At 39.6% G+C, this 14,861-nt stretch overlaps 1 protein-coding gene across 2 annotated transcripts; it reads right to left on the bottom strand.

The window, feature by feature from the left end:
* Nucleotides 1-330: 330 nt before the first annotated feature.
* Nucleotides 331-14,430, bottom strand: LOC311036442 (uncharacterized protein). Of its 2 annotated transcripts, none has more exons than XM_084045138.1 (5): nucleotides 14,237-14,430; nucleotides 11,412-11,620; nucleotides 10,591-10,752; nucleotides 5,658-5,768; nucleotides 331-3,868 (listed from the first exon to the last, which is right to left on the bottom strand). In XM_084045138.1, the coding sequence occupies exons 2-5, from the start codon at nucleotides 11,596-11,598 to the stop codon at nucleotides 3,573-3,575; spliced, it is 756 nt and encodes a 251-aa protein (XP_083901264.1). In that variant the 5' UTR covers nucleotides 11,599-11,620; nucleotides 14,237-14,430; the 3' UTR covers nucleotides 331-3,572. The 2 variants fall into 2 exon arrangements, with proteins under 2 accessions (XP_083901264.1, XP_083901263.1); XM_084045137.1 differs by having other exon boundaries at nucleotides 11,412-11,600.
* Nucleotides 14,431-14,861: the final 431 nt, after the last annotated feature.

The following is a 14,861-nucleotide window of genomic DNA, read 5'->3' as shown; positions in this document are numbered from 1 at the left end:
CGAGGCAACTCAGGCAAGGATTCCTGTCATCATCAACAACAACAACAACAACAACAACAGGTACCACTGTAAAAACAAAACATCAGACATGCATATTGAACTCAAAACACAGATCGAACTAAAGACCTGAGGTTTCTAAAAAAATCTTCTAAATCCTAACAGTTTTCTGTTAGCCAAAAAATGCCCTTCAGTGCGTTTGCCTGCAGTGGTTCTCAAACCTTTTCATGTCAAAGACCCCCAAAATGTATTTGGCCGCAGACCCCAAATCTGATATAGATATATCTGAGAGATATAGATATCTCTCTCTCTCTCTCTCTCTCTCTCTCTCTCTCTCTCTCTCTCTCTCTCTCTCTCTCTCTCTCTCTCTCTCTCTCTCTCTCTCTCTCTCTCTCTCTCTCTCTCTCTCTCTCTCTCTCTCTCTCTCTCTCTCTCTCTCTCTCTATATATATATATATATACAGTATATATATCCCAGCTACTGCCCGCACAGTACAGTACAAAACTCCTACAAAGCAACCAAAGGTATGGCACCCCCATATCTCCAAAGCCTGATCCAACCCTATAACCCCTCCTGCGCACTCAGATAAGCTAACACAGGGAAGCTGTCAGAACCTTCCCTAAAACATCCGGGACAAAGCTCCACGTGTCTCCCTTCTGGCTCCCAAACTGTGGAAGGAACTCCCCATTGCAGTTAGATTAAAGGATAAGGATAATTCCTTTTAACAGGTCGTTCATGAAAGTCCTTGCGGTCTTGTTTCCAATGAGAACCTGTGAGCAATTAGGGGTTAAGAGTCTTGCTCAGGGACAAATTTCATTTCATCGACACATATGCTGGCCTGGCCTGGAATCGAACCTGGGGCAACCAGGGCCTCTGGCTCCCTAGGCGGGCTCTCTAACCACTCAGCTATGGCCGCCCCTAGAACTGCAGACTCACTCCCAATCTGCTGCCGTAGTCTAAAGACTCACCTCTTCAGACTCCACCTCAGCCTGTAGCACTGGCCCTATGGCCTTGACGACCTTGCAGGATTATGCAAAGGCTAAAATGTAACTTACATAGCATGTTATGTAGACAGATGCCAGGTCATTGTTGACCTGGCATCCTATATAGTGTGTATAGTTTCAATGTACAGGCTGATGATAGGTTATTGGTTTACGATTGTATTAATTATTATTAGATAACATTGTTTTCCTATGTATTACTTTATTATTAGATTACTATTTCTATGCATTTGATGTATTATTGATGTATTATGATGTATTATCTTGTGTCCTTGCTTACTGTAAGTTGCTCTTAATTAAAATTGTCTGCTAAATGCCTGAATTGTAAAATTGTATATATATATATATATATATATATATAAACATAAAAGCATCAAGAGTAGCAGATCTACAAGCTCAAAACGCGCCGTGTAGATCTGCTACTATTTGGACTTCGGTTTCCACCCGACAGAGACGATATCTTGTTGGAAATGACCCGACCTGATAGCGATGATGTCAGTGGGTCACTGGTAGGCAGGTTTCTGATCTGTCCACAGCTCACCAAATGAGACACAGAGTGAGTAGAGCAAGGGGCCAGCTTGAGATTTTTTACAGTGACGCCAATACGGAAGAGACAGTTCATACAGTATGAATGGCCTGTAGTTTTGCTGTTTTACCACTGCTGGTGTGAGAAAGAATTTATCTCAATGTAAGTGGATGGGTTTTTTACAAACTTTAGACTAGATTTTCTTACCTTAATAAACATTGTCATAAATACTATATGCTTCCAGTCGCTAGTTTAAAGTCTCCTTTCAATCATCATGATATGCGTTTTGCTAAATTATGGTCCCATTTACTTTAAAATTGACGATAAAGTAGGTCATTCTCTAAGTGGGGTGGGATGATTTGATTGACAAGCTACACAACCAATAGCATTCATTCCCCGCCCCACTCTTGATTGACAAGCTACCCAACCAATAGCATTCTTTGGGGATTGTTTTCCGGTTCCTGTTCCCGACGTGCTTTTGGGCTTATATTAGAGATGGCGGATTTCAAATTCCTGAACAATCGGCTTCATTTTCGGTCTGTAGAAACCAGCGGTCTGGCTTTGTCCATCTCTTTTATACAGTCTATGGAGTAGACCAGAAATGCTGTCATCATGATTATAATGAGCATTAGTGAGGACCAATTATATGAGGATAAGGTTGGAAATGGGCAAGGTGTAGGGTTGAGGATCCTTAACTCTTTGACTGCCAGAAATAAAACATAAATTTGCCACGCCTTTCACTAACCTTTGAAAACCTTTGTGTGCCACTGGACGTCTAAGACGTCCAGTGGCACTGAATGAACTAATAAAGCGTCACAATCATTTTAACCCCTTTATCCATTATTTTATACTTTAATATAGCAGATCTACACGCTCATATAGCTAAGGAACCCAACCCTAGTAAAGTGCTCCTCCTTAACCGATTAAGACCTGGAACGCATCCGTTTCATTTTAAGATTTCTTTGGTTATTCAAATAACAGATCTACAAGCTCATAGTGCAATTTCTTTTTTTAAACCATGAAAATGTGTGCACATCTTTGACTATATATTTTTTAAAGCAAACATTTTTAACTCAAATCTGTGCTTCTGGGGGGTCCCTGGAACAACATATTTTGAGATGGGGGTCCGTGGCCAAATACACATCATTTTGGGTGGTCCTTGACATGGAAAAGTTGGAGCACCACTGATATAGCAACTCACTGTTAGGATTTAGAAAACGTTTTTAGATATGTATTTGGGCCGCGGACCCCCATCTAAAATGCTTTGTTCCAGGGACCCCCCCAGAAGCAAAGATTTGAGTTACAATTGTTCACTTACACGCGTTGCGGTGCGGGTCACATGCGCACGATTTTTATTAATAATGAATTTAACAACTATAAAACAACAGTAACAACACACCAGCCTCCAGTGGTGGAAAAGATCTACAAGCTCACAATGCGTTGCGCTTGTAGATCTGCTATTTTCAAATGGCCAATATAGGGCTTAAGTGGTTACTGTATTGTTTTGTAATAATAATCGAAATCTACAAAGTAACAAGTAACTAAAGTTTTCAAATAATTGTAGTGGAGTAAAAGTACAATATTTGCCTCTGAGATGTAGTGGAGTAGAAGTAAAAGTATTAGAAATTGTAAATACTCGAGTCAAGTGCAAATACCTCAAAATTGTACTTAAGTACAGTTCTTGAGTACATGTACTTAAACGCCAAAATCCATTTGAAAAAATTGCTTTTCACTGTTCTCAGGTCAAATATTGATAAACGATTAATTGCGATGAATTAATTACAAAGCCTCTAATTAATTAGATACATTTTTTTAATCGAGTCCCAGCCCTAAAAAATACATATAATATTCAAATATTTGCACACATTTTCACGATTTTTCAAAAAAATCAGATCTACAAGCTCATAGCGCGGCACTCAGTGCCGCGCTATGAGTAGTATGAGTATTGTAGATCTGTTATTTTTGAACAGCCCAAAGAAATGACACACAGATGCGTTCCCCGGTCTGAATGGGTCATGTCTCATTCAGGGGGACGGACACACCCCCCTCACGTGTCCCCCGGTCCTCCCTCCAGCCCGTGGATGATGAGGGGCTCGGTGTCCTCCTGGTGTCCTCCCATGCGCCCCCGTGTGGCGGAGTATGGTCCCGCTCCCGGGTCCGAGGCAGAGGAGGAGGATGCGGGGCCGGCACCGCCACAGCTGCCGGTGAGGTGAAGGACCACGGCCAGGCAGGAGAAGAGCAGCCCCGTGGCGGAGATCCAGAAGCTGTCCCCGGGGCCCATCTGCACCGCCGACACCACCGGAGGCGCTGCCGTGGCCCCCAGCGTCCCCCCGCTGGGCAGGGCTGTCAGGATCCAAAGGACATTATTAGTGGAGATTAGTGTTTGAGATTGATCAGTTGGCTTTAACCCATTGAGACCTGAAGCCGATTCTACATGTCTCCTAAATCTCAACAGTTTTCTGAAAAACGCATGTTTCTATATCAGTGGTGCTCAATCTTTTTCATGTCAAGGACCCCCAAAATTATATGTATTTGGCCGCGGACCCCCATCAAAATATTTTGTTCCAGGGACCCCCCAGAAGCAAAGATTTGAGTTAAAAATGTTCGCTTTAAAAATATATATATTCAGAAGATTTGCACACATTTTCAAGATTTTTCAAAAATAGCAGATCTACAAGCTCATAGCGTGGCACTCGGTGCCGCGCTATGAGTTTGTATATCTGCTATTTTTGAATAGCCCAAAGTGTAAAATAATGCTTTGTAGCTCATGACACAGTTCCAGGTCTTAATAGCATTGACTGGCCATACAGTTTAGGCTTGACACATTTAGACCGGGAAAGAATCCGTGTCATTTTTTGATTTATTTGGCTATTCAAAAATAGCAGATCTACAAGATCTGCTATTTATTATTGAATCGTGAAGATTTGTGCAAATCTTTGAATATATATATTATTTTTTAAAGCGTTTTAACTCAAATCTTTGCTTCTGGGGGATTCTACAGTTACAAATGTTCCCTTTAAAAAATATATATTTGCAGAAATGGTCAAGATTTAAAAAAATATTTCTTTGGCTATTCAAAAAATAGCAGATATACAAGCTCATCTCATAGCTCAAGCTCATAGTGCGGCACCGAGTGCCGCACTATGAGCTTGTAGATCTGTTTTTGTTTTTTTTAATTGTGGAAAATGTGTGCAAATCTTTGAATATATATATTTTTAAAGCGAACATTTTTAACTCAAATATTTGCTTCTGGGGTCCCTGGAACAAAATATTTTGAGATGAGGGTCCACGGCCAAATACATATCATTTTGGGGGTCCTTGACATGAAAAAAGTTTTGAGCACCACTGATATTATAGCAACATAAGTTTTTTTTAAAAACGATTTAGCTGTGTTTTTGGCATTGGAAGAGAAATATCACGTTGCTGTTTAGGCTTCGCAAACTAAAGTTTCACGGGACAAATATGATATCAATATGTCCAAAACCGTTACTTACAGGAAAGAAGTGTTCCGATGGATCCAATGTAGTTTATTATTTAGCCACAAGCTCTTGTTAATACTTTTTCGTTGTTTTTTTTTGGTTCAATATTTATATATGTCACACACAGTGTTAATTTTGACAGCAAATTCTGATTTAGCCTTAGTCTTTTGAATAACACACCATTTAGTTTTAGTGCTATTTCAGTCATCTGACATTGTTTAGTCTTAGTCTAGTCTTAGTCGACTAAATATCAAAACCTTAGTCTTTTAGTCTTAGTCGACAAACTTAACACTGCACACAACCAATTATAAAATATGACACCTTGTGACACTGTAGTATGATCAAGTACATTCATACATTAATTTATGAAAAGAAAATAATCATAAAAGAATCCTTGAAATATGCCGCTATGAGGTTTCTGCCCGACAGCAACAATATATTGTATGAAGAAGTCACTGACAGATTTAATCATTTTATATTATTATTATTATTTAAAACATTTTCCAAAAGTAGTGGAAATAGACAATCTGCTAGTTCTGCTACCTTTGGAAAGTGTTTGAAAATGTATGAACATTTTTCACCATGGAAACGAAACATCATTGCGATTATCCCAAATAATCAGGCGATTTATGTAATAATTGTGACAGGCCTACCGATAGCTGCCAGTGACCCCCAACGCCTCGCTGCTGCCCCCTGGTGGAGGTTGTGACGGATGACATACAGGCAGGCCACACAGACCGCCAGGACAGAAACGATGACAGCCGCTGGCCAGGGCAGAGGAGACAGAGGACGTTAAAGGCTTAGCAGTGGTGGAGAAAGTACTCAAATGTTTTGCTCAAGTAAAAGTATCAATACTGCAATGTAGAAATACTCTGTTAAATGATAAATGGTGCATTTATATAGCGCTTTTATCCAAAGCTCTTTACATAGATTGTGCATTACATTCACCCATTCACACACCGATGGCAGAGGAAACCATGGAAGGCACCAATCTGCTCATTGGGAGCAATTAGGGGTTCAGCGTCTTGCTCAAGGACACTTCCACACTAACTCTGGGGAGAGCGCACCAGCCCGGGATCGAACTGGGAACCTTGCGGTTTCCAGTTCACTCTACCCGGCCACTCTACCCCTGATCCACTGCCGCCCACTCTGTTACAAGTAAGTCCCACAAAGTCAAAAAGTAAAAGTACAAAAGTAATGGCATCAAAATCTGCTTAAAGGACAACTTTGTTTTTTTACAACCAAGGTTTATATTTTAGCTTGTAATTAAAGTAAATAAATGATGAGTGTATTTTTTTTTTTATTTACTGCTTTCTATAGTTTTAGCATTTTTTGCGATATTTTTTACAGTGGGCGGGGGCATTCTGTCCGGTGGCTAAATATGCCTTTTTTACACAATAAAAAAGGTCCGGCTGTCTGAGATGGCCAGATGTGAGTTATTGGGGGCTAGAAGAGCTACTGTAAATAATATTAAAGAAAACTCCGGGTTAATGTGTTAAAAAAATACATATTTAGCCACCGGACAGAATGCCCCCGCCCACTGTGAAAACACTGTAAAAAAGATTGTGAAAATTGCTAAAACTATAGAAAGCAGTAAATTAAAAAAATGTAACACTCATCTTTTATTTACTTTAATTACAATCTAAAACATAAACATTGGTTGTAAAAAAACAAAGTTGTCCTTTAAAGTACCAAACGTAAAAGTACTCGTCATGCAGAATGTCCCGCTTCACAGGTTTAGAAGAAAAAATATCTTTTGAAAATAGCCGATCTACAAGCTCACAATGCGTCGCACCGCAACGCATTGTGAGCTTGTAGCTTGTAGATCTGCTATTTTCAAATGGCCGAAATGTATAAAGGGCTGAAGTGGTTAATGTATGTTTTGTAATAATAATCAAAATCTACAAGTAAATAGTAAGTTTTCAAATAATTGTAGTGGAGTAAAAGTATAAAAATAGGTCTCTGAGATGTAGTGGAGTAGAAGTAAAAGTACTGAAAACTGGAAATACTCCAGTAAAGTAAAAATACACAAAACACTCTCTAACGATGAGTACTATCAGAATATAAGAGCTATTTAACACTGTTAGTGAACAAACACTCTATAGTAATGATTACTATCACAATATAGAGCTATTTAACACTGTTAGTGAACAAACACTCTATAGTAATGATTACTATCACAATAATTAACATTGTTACTGAACAAACACTCTATAGTAATGATTACTATCACAACATAGAGCTATTTAACATTGTTACTGAACAAACACTCTATAGCAATTATTACTATCAGAATATAGAGCTATTTAACATTGTTACTGAACAAACACTCTATAGCAATTATTACTATCAGAATATAGAGCTATTTAACACTGTTACTGAACAAACACTCTATAGCAATGATTACTATCACAATATAGAGCTATTTAACACTGTTACTGAACAAACACTCTATAGCAATGATTACTATCACAATATAGTAGGGTCCAAAAGTGAGGTTCTGTGACAATCCTTTGGCAAGTATGTTTTGACGATTGATTTGACCTCTATGGACCCTTTAGAAAAGATTTAGCCCCCAGGTCCCTCACAAAAATCCCGGCATTTTTTGCTAGACAGCCAAATTCAAAATGGCGCCCGGCGCCATCTCTAAAAATTAACTTTTGATCTGAATGACCTAGAATCATGTATGAAGGCACTTTTCCATACAAGTCAACCATGAGGATTCCAAATCTGAAATGTATGAGCTCTAAGCTTACTCAGGTCAAAATCCTCCTGGTGGTCCGCTTTGGATGTATATACAGCAATTGTGAGGTCTCGTGCCTGATTGATGGACGTCATCTGAGAGGGAATCATAAGAGTTTTCACCAAACTCCTCAAGTGCAGAGATCCAGACGCATGATGGCCTTGAACCATGCCTTCTTCCCAGTGAAGAAGGGATAGCTGGTGGTACAGTATCTCTGCCACTTAAACTATGGATAAAGGGCAGGGCACGACACTGTGCGAGCCCCAGTGCTGATACCATTTGATGGATAGGAAGGTATGAATTTTGCTCTGTTCTCACCCACAGCTCTGGAAGGCATCTGAGATGGGTTGCTGCATAGTAAAGGCACATGATGATGATGTCTGTGTCATTGGCATGGATGACAACTCTGTCAACTTTGTCATTCTGGACACTGTACAGGGTGTGGAGTATTATTCTTGTATCAGCCTCCTGTTGTGTGGATTCTAGTGCAGGGACATCTTCAATAGACCCCTCCTTGATCACCACACTCCTTGTCTCTTCTTTAAACCCCCCACCCAGGTAAAGACGTGTTGGACCAAGGGCCGACTTAAGTTTCTCATTTTCACACCATTCGTCACAGAGGAAACTCAATAGGTTTGCCTTGTTAGCTGACACAGCAAAAAAAAACTGAGGATCTGGAGCTGTGTAATGCATACTGACTTCATATTCTTTGGTAGGTTTTGGTCAAGCATATCTGTGTTCTTGCTCAGCTGTCTTAAGACTAGGTCCACTGTACCGGTCAAAACAGAAGTGAATGATCTCTGTGCCAGCAGGCACATCATTCAACAGCAGACGTTGGTATCGTTCAGCGATTGTTCCAAATGCTTCACCTTTCAGGAACGACCAATGGCGCATGGCATACATGGCATCAATAACTACTGCTGTTTTTATGTCTTCTGTAGGCAGGTCAGGGATGCATGCAACTTTGGTCTCCTCTTTCAGGACCTTAACAAGGCTTGCATTGGTACCTGTTCTCATCCTGCCATCTTCCTGGAAGAGGGAACGGGGGAAGTCACTGCACTCGTGGTTGCCTATAAAGTCAACAAGGTTGAGTTCTCCACCACTGGCTATGATTTGGGTCATAAGCAGGAGGGCAGTAATTTCATTTCTCTTGCCAGGTGCTGAGGTTTTCCCCTTAGATTTTTTAGATTTTGTGTTTTGAGTGTAGAAAGTGTTAAGCTTCATTATGCTTGTCTTCTTCTGTTCACTGGACAGTGACTCACACAGTGCCTTCAGACCCAGTTCTTTCACACTCATCAAGTCGTCCTTGACTGTGGAATCAGAACACTGTCCTGTAGATATGTTGATCATGGATGATGTGCTCACTGTAAATGGGTTAGTCTCCACTGCTGCCTTGACTACCATCTCTGCATCCCGGATTACACGACTCTGACCAGACTCATGGTGTGGGTCTGCCATATTGACAACATATAAATTAAAGCTCAAACTGACCAAATATGTTCATATTACTTAAAAAGCAGACTTTTTGCCATAACAGTCAGCTGTCACTGTAAAAGTCATAGTAAAACTCATTTGTGCGTGGCGTCCATCTTGGAAATATGCAAATGAAAGGTCCAGACACACCCAATCATAAAGATAAGTATTCCATTGAGTTTCTCATGCTCTGAAACCATGAAATAGACACCAAGTTTTTATTTCTAGCCCATCTGGTTCAAAAGTTATTGCCAAAGCTATTTTCTGATAATATTGAGGCGGCCATATTGGATTTCCAGCAGCAAGGTGACCGGGTTGTCCATATAGGTTGTGATCCTACCGGGTCATAGATATTATTTCTGGTGGCCAACCTTTTATGGCAGGGCAAATGCAGCATACCCCCCTTTGCCCCCTGGGTATATGTTTTTACTCTACTGGATGTCGGCCATCTTGAATTTCGGAGTCAAAACGAGGTCTTACAATTAAAATTGTGTCAGATTTGGAATCCTCATGGTTGACTTGTATGGAAAAGTGCCTTCATACATGATTCTAGGTCATTCAGATCAAAAGTTAATTTTTAGAGATAGCGCCGGGCGCCATTTTGAATTTGGCTGTCTAGCAAAAAATGCCTGGATTTTTGTGAGGGACCTGGGGGCTACATCTTTTCTAAGGGGTCCATAGAGGTCAAATCAATCGTCAAAACATACTTGCCAAAGGATTGTCACAGAACCTCACTTTTGGACCCTACTAATGTAGAGCTATTTAACTCATTGAGTGCCATTAACGTGTTTCACGTGTTTTTACCGCTATGGCGCAACGTGCCAATGACGTGTTTGACATGTTTTTGAAAAAATAGTAAAAAAAATAATATATTTTTTGAAAAACATGTTCAGATCCCAAGATATAATCATCTGAAGATTTGCAGCTCCATCCACTCCTTGTTTAGCGTATAACTGAAAAAGGCTGTATCTCGCTTCCTAAGCACTTTTTTTTTACTTTGAAAAAAACTCTGGCACTGGGACAAAATAATATTTTTAAAAATCTGGCAATTATGGCACTCAATTGTACTACCTAGGAGTATGTAAAAGAACAAAAACAAATAAACAAAACGTTAAAAAAAATAAAAAAGTTCTGGCACTCAATGAGTTAACACTGTTACTGAACAAAGACTCTATAGCAATGATTACTATCACAATATAGAGCTATTTAACACTGTTACTGAACAAACACTCTATAGTAATGATTACTATCACAATATAGAGCTATTTAACACTGTTACTGAACAAACACTCTATAGCAATGATTACTATCAGAATATAGAGCTGTTTAACACTGTTACTGTTACTGGTCAGATGGGGGGGGTTTCTTACCTGTGATGACGTAGAGCGTCCCCAGTAGGCGTGGCCGGGAGTAGGCCCCGCCCAGGAAGTCCATCAGCAAGGAGGAGGAGCTAAACAGGACGGTGGTGTAGCAGAGAGCCGCCAGCCCGTACAGGAGCCACATGCCCCACCCGTTCAGCCCCCCGAGAGGAGCTGTACCATGGACAGACAGACAGACAGACAGACAGACAGACAGACAGACAGACAGACAGACAGACAGACAGACAGACAGACAGACAGACAGACAGACAGACATATAGCAATGATTACTATCACAGTGTAGAGCTTAGTTTTAACTAAACAAATATCACTTACACGCCCACCTTTGAACCCATTATTATCTGTGTAACCACTTAAACCATTATTTTATACTTTGGCTATTCAAAAATAGCAGATCTACAAGCTCATAGCGCGGCATATGAGCTTGTAAATCTGCTATTTTTAACTCAATATTTGGTTCTGGGGGTCCCTGGAACAAAATGTTTTGAGAGTGAGAGTAATAGTTCTACTATTTTAGTAGAAAAATTAATGTGCAAATGACACAACAGATGTGTTTGCTGTCTGAATGGTCTAACCATGCACCCAGTCAACAGACTACTTGCTGAGACATGAGTTGTGGATGCATTATTTTCCATAGATCCATCATTTATAAGCTTATAACTCATCCTATGATGTCCTATAGGGCTGCCCATTAAGAGCGGGGAACGCATCTGTGTCATGTTAAGGGTTAGGGTTAGGGTTGAATACAGTATACATATGTTTTAAAGCAAATATTTTAACTAAATGCTAATAACGTGATGTGCTACAGGTACCTGTGTTGGTGAGGTTCTGGGAGGCGCGCAGAGTGAAAGCCACTCCATAGATGACACGTTTGGCCCCACCAGGCTGACTGCTGTTGCTGTACGAGACATCGATCCAGTTGGGGTCAGCGATGGACGTGCACATGGACACCAGAGTGAAGCACTGGCACACCGCCGCTGGAGACATCCCCAAAACCATGTCTGAGGACCAGATTATAACACTTTAGTCTGGAGACATCCCCAAAACCATGTCTGAGGACCAGATTATAACACTTTAGTCTGGAGACGTCCCCAGAACCATGTCTGAGGACCATATTATAACACTTTAGTCTGGAGACATCCCCAAAACCATGTCTGAGGACCAGATTATAACACTTTAGTCTGGAGACGTCCCCAGAACCATGTCTGAGGACCATATTATAACACTTTAGTCTGGAGACATCCTTAAAATCATGTCTGAGGACCAGATTATAACACTTTAGTCTAGAGATTATAACACTTTAGTCTGGAGACGTCCCCAGAACCATGTTTTAGGACCATATTATAACACTTTAGTCTGGAGACATCCCCAAAACCATGTCTGAGGACCAGATTATAACACTTTAGTCTGGAGACATCCTTAAAACCATGTCTGAGGACCAGATTATAACACTTTAGTTTGGAAACATCCCCAAAACCATGTCTGAGGACCAGATTATAACACTTTAGTCTGGAGATTATAACACTTTAGTCTGGAGACATCCCCAAAACCATGTCTGAGGACCATATTATTACACTTTAGTCTGGAGACATCCCCAAAACCATGTCTGAGGACCAGATTATAACACTTTAGTCTGGAGACATCCTTAAAACCATGTCTGAGGACCAGATTATAACACTTTAGTCTGGAGACATCCCCAAAACCATGTCTGAGGACCAGATTATAACAATTTAGACTGGAGACATCCCCAAAACCATGTCTGAGAACCAGATTATAACACTTTAGTCTGGAGACATCCTTAAAACCATGTCTGAGGACCAGATTATAACACTTTAGACTGGATACATCCTTAAAACCATGTCTAAAAAACAGATTATAACACTTTAGACTGGAGGCTCTGACACCTGAGCATTTTGATCAGCTGTTGTTCCTGAACCACTAGGGCACTAAGGACAGGTTAAGTCTTACTGTAGATGCCAGGCAGCACAAGGCCACTTTTAAATTAGTAAAAGCACAAACAGCGTTATGTTTTTTTTTCTCTCTTTCTATTTCTTTAAAATAAATATATATATTCATACAGAAAAAAAGTGTTTTCATACTGCACACACTGCACAGTTGAAGTAAAGTGAAAACCAGAATTGTATTGTTGCAACAAAAAGACTAAACGTTCAAGAGTCAAGAGAAAAGGCCATTTTATGCTTAAAAAAAAGAGAATATTCTATTTGCTTTTATTAATAAGAACATCATTTTATTTTAATTCAAAGATCTCTGTGGGCCTGAAAGTGTGTTATTGTTGTATTTGTGCAATACCTAAAGGCTTTGCCTTTGCTACAGAATAATAAAGAAGAGCTCTTGTAGTAAATTCAGTAGGACATGGTCATTATTTGAAATCAACGTATATCGTGATATATCGTATCGTGGCCTCTTTATCATGATACATATCTATCGTGAGATTGCAGGCAATACCCACCCCTAATTAGAACTGAGACATCGCTAAAACCATGAAGACCAGACACTGGCCTATTGTACAGATGCTGGAAGCTATGCTTAATGACTTCATTTCTAAATTTGAAATAAGAACCACTGATCTAAACAACTTTAGGATGCATGCCCAAATAAGAAAACTACAGAAACAACGTCCAAAAACAGCAACCCGCAACTAATAAATATTTACAAGCAACTTTACAGAAAAAACAAGCCCAAAGTCGCCTATAATAAGCAGACTTGGCAACCCTGCTGGCTGTCCCTTTGAGGGTAACTATAGATATGGACACAATGCAAGCATACCACCAACTGTCATTTCTTCTTAAAACCATTGACAGGCAAAAAGTTCAAACACAAAAACTTTATTAATTGTAACTCCACCAATGTGGTCTATCATGCTTATGTGTTGCCGTGGCTAACGTCGCTGTCATGTGGAGACCTTGTATGTCCAAAACAATTCCTTTTTTTATTATTATTTAAAAAATAAGAACAATAATTAAGTAGTGAAAATAGCCTTTCTAGAAGCTCACAACGTGTCGCATCTCGTGTCAAGGACCCCCAAATTGATATGTATTTGGCAGCGGACCCCATCTGAAAATGTTTTGTGCCAGGGACCCCCTTTTAATTATTAAAAGTGTTCCAAACATTTGAAAGATTATTCAAGTAGTTTCAAAAATAGCAGATGTAGAATATAGAAGCTCACAGCGCGGCGCTATTTTTTGGGGATCCGCCAAATCTTTGTGTGATAGGATTTTGTTTTTTTACATTAACACTTGAACCCTAGAATTCCTTTTCTGAGGGGAACATTAGCCGAAAATAGCAGATCTACAAGATCTCAACTTGTAGATCGGCTATTTTTGGCAAAGTGGCTATGTGTAGAGGGAAAAAAAGAGCAGACTAAGTAAAATCTGTAATCTGATACACAATTTTATACAATATAGAGTAGGGGGTCCCGGCTTCATATCTTTCTCAGCTAGGGGGTCCTTGGCCTGAAAACGTTGAAGACCCCTGGGCTAAACACTATCTTAAAGCAAATCATGGTTCTCCATTAACCTTGCGCTTTGTAGACTGACATGATATGAAAAGACTTGACATGACTGTCATGATATGAGTCATGTTTCAGGGCTATATGTATCTGTAATGTGTCACTCACCTGAATAAACTGAAGACAGGCTACATGAATTTCCGTGCAGAAATATCAATTAATTCTTCACGTTTGTGGTTGGTAACAAATTATAGATTATGGATCATGAAGCTGATCGATGATCGATGAGCAGATACAGTTACATTATTGGAATAATAAACGCTGTGTAATGCCATTTCAATACCCAAAACAACTCCGTACCCAGCGATACACCCACATTGGTGTCCTGGAGAATTCGGTGACTCAATGGTTTTCTTTCTCTAAAATGATACAAAATATAAATAAATACAAATTTAAATTTAAAAGGATCGTGATCTATATTATTCAGTATTATCTGACTATGCCTACGAAATAGTACCATTGATATTGTGTAACACTCATAGATATGAATGTGCATATAGCCTATAATTCACTGTTTCCCAAATAGTGGGTCGGGACTCATATGTCGGTCGTGGACACATTTTTATGGGTCGCAATTAAATACCCCTTTATTTTTTGTTTTCTACACTTTGTTTTTAACTATTATTATTTCAAAAGATTTTTCAAACGTTTTTCAAAATAATAATAATAATCGGGAAATACTTTTAAGAACTAGTGTGGAAATAGCCGATTTACAAGCTCACAAGTTGTCACA

Source organism: Gymnoscopelus microlampas (assembly GCF_963454915.1).
Source record: "Gymnoscopelus microlampas genome assembly, chromosome: 2".
Lineage (NCBI taxonomy): Eukaryota > Metazoa > Chordata > Actinopteri > Myctophiformes > Myctophidae > Gymnoscopelus > Gymnoscopelus microlampas.
Note: the sequence above shows the minus strand (reverse complement) of the source record. Positions and strands in the feature narration are given on the sequence as shown.

Excerpts from the sequence above, each read along its gene's own strand:
- LOC311036442 (XM_084045138.1), bottom strand. The coding sequence starts at position 11,598 with ATGGTTTTGGGGATGTCTCCAGCGGCGGTGTGCCAGTGCTTCACTCTG. Across the intron at positions 10,753-11,411 it reads CCAGAACCTCACCAACACAG|CTCCTCTCGGGGGGCTGAAC; the intron begins GTACCTGTAGCA and ends TCCATGGTACAG. Across the intron at positions 5,769-10,590 it reads GACGCTCTACGTCATCACAG|CGGCTGTCATCGTTTCTGTC; the intron begins GTAAGAAACCCC and ends TGCCCTGGCCAG.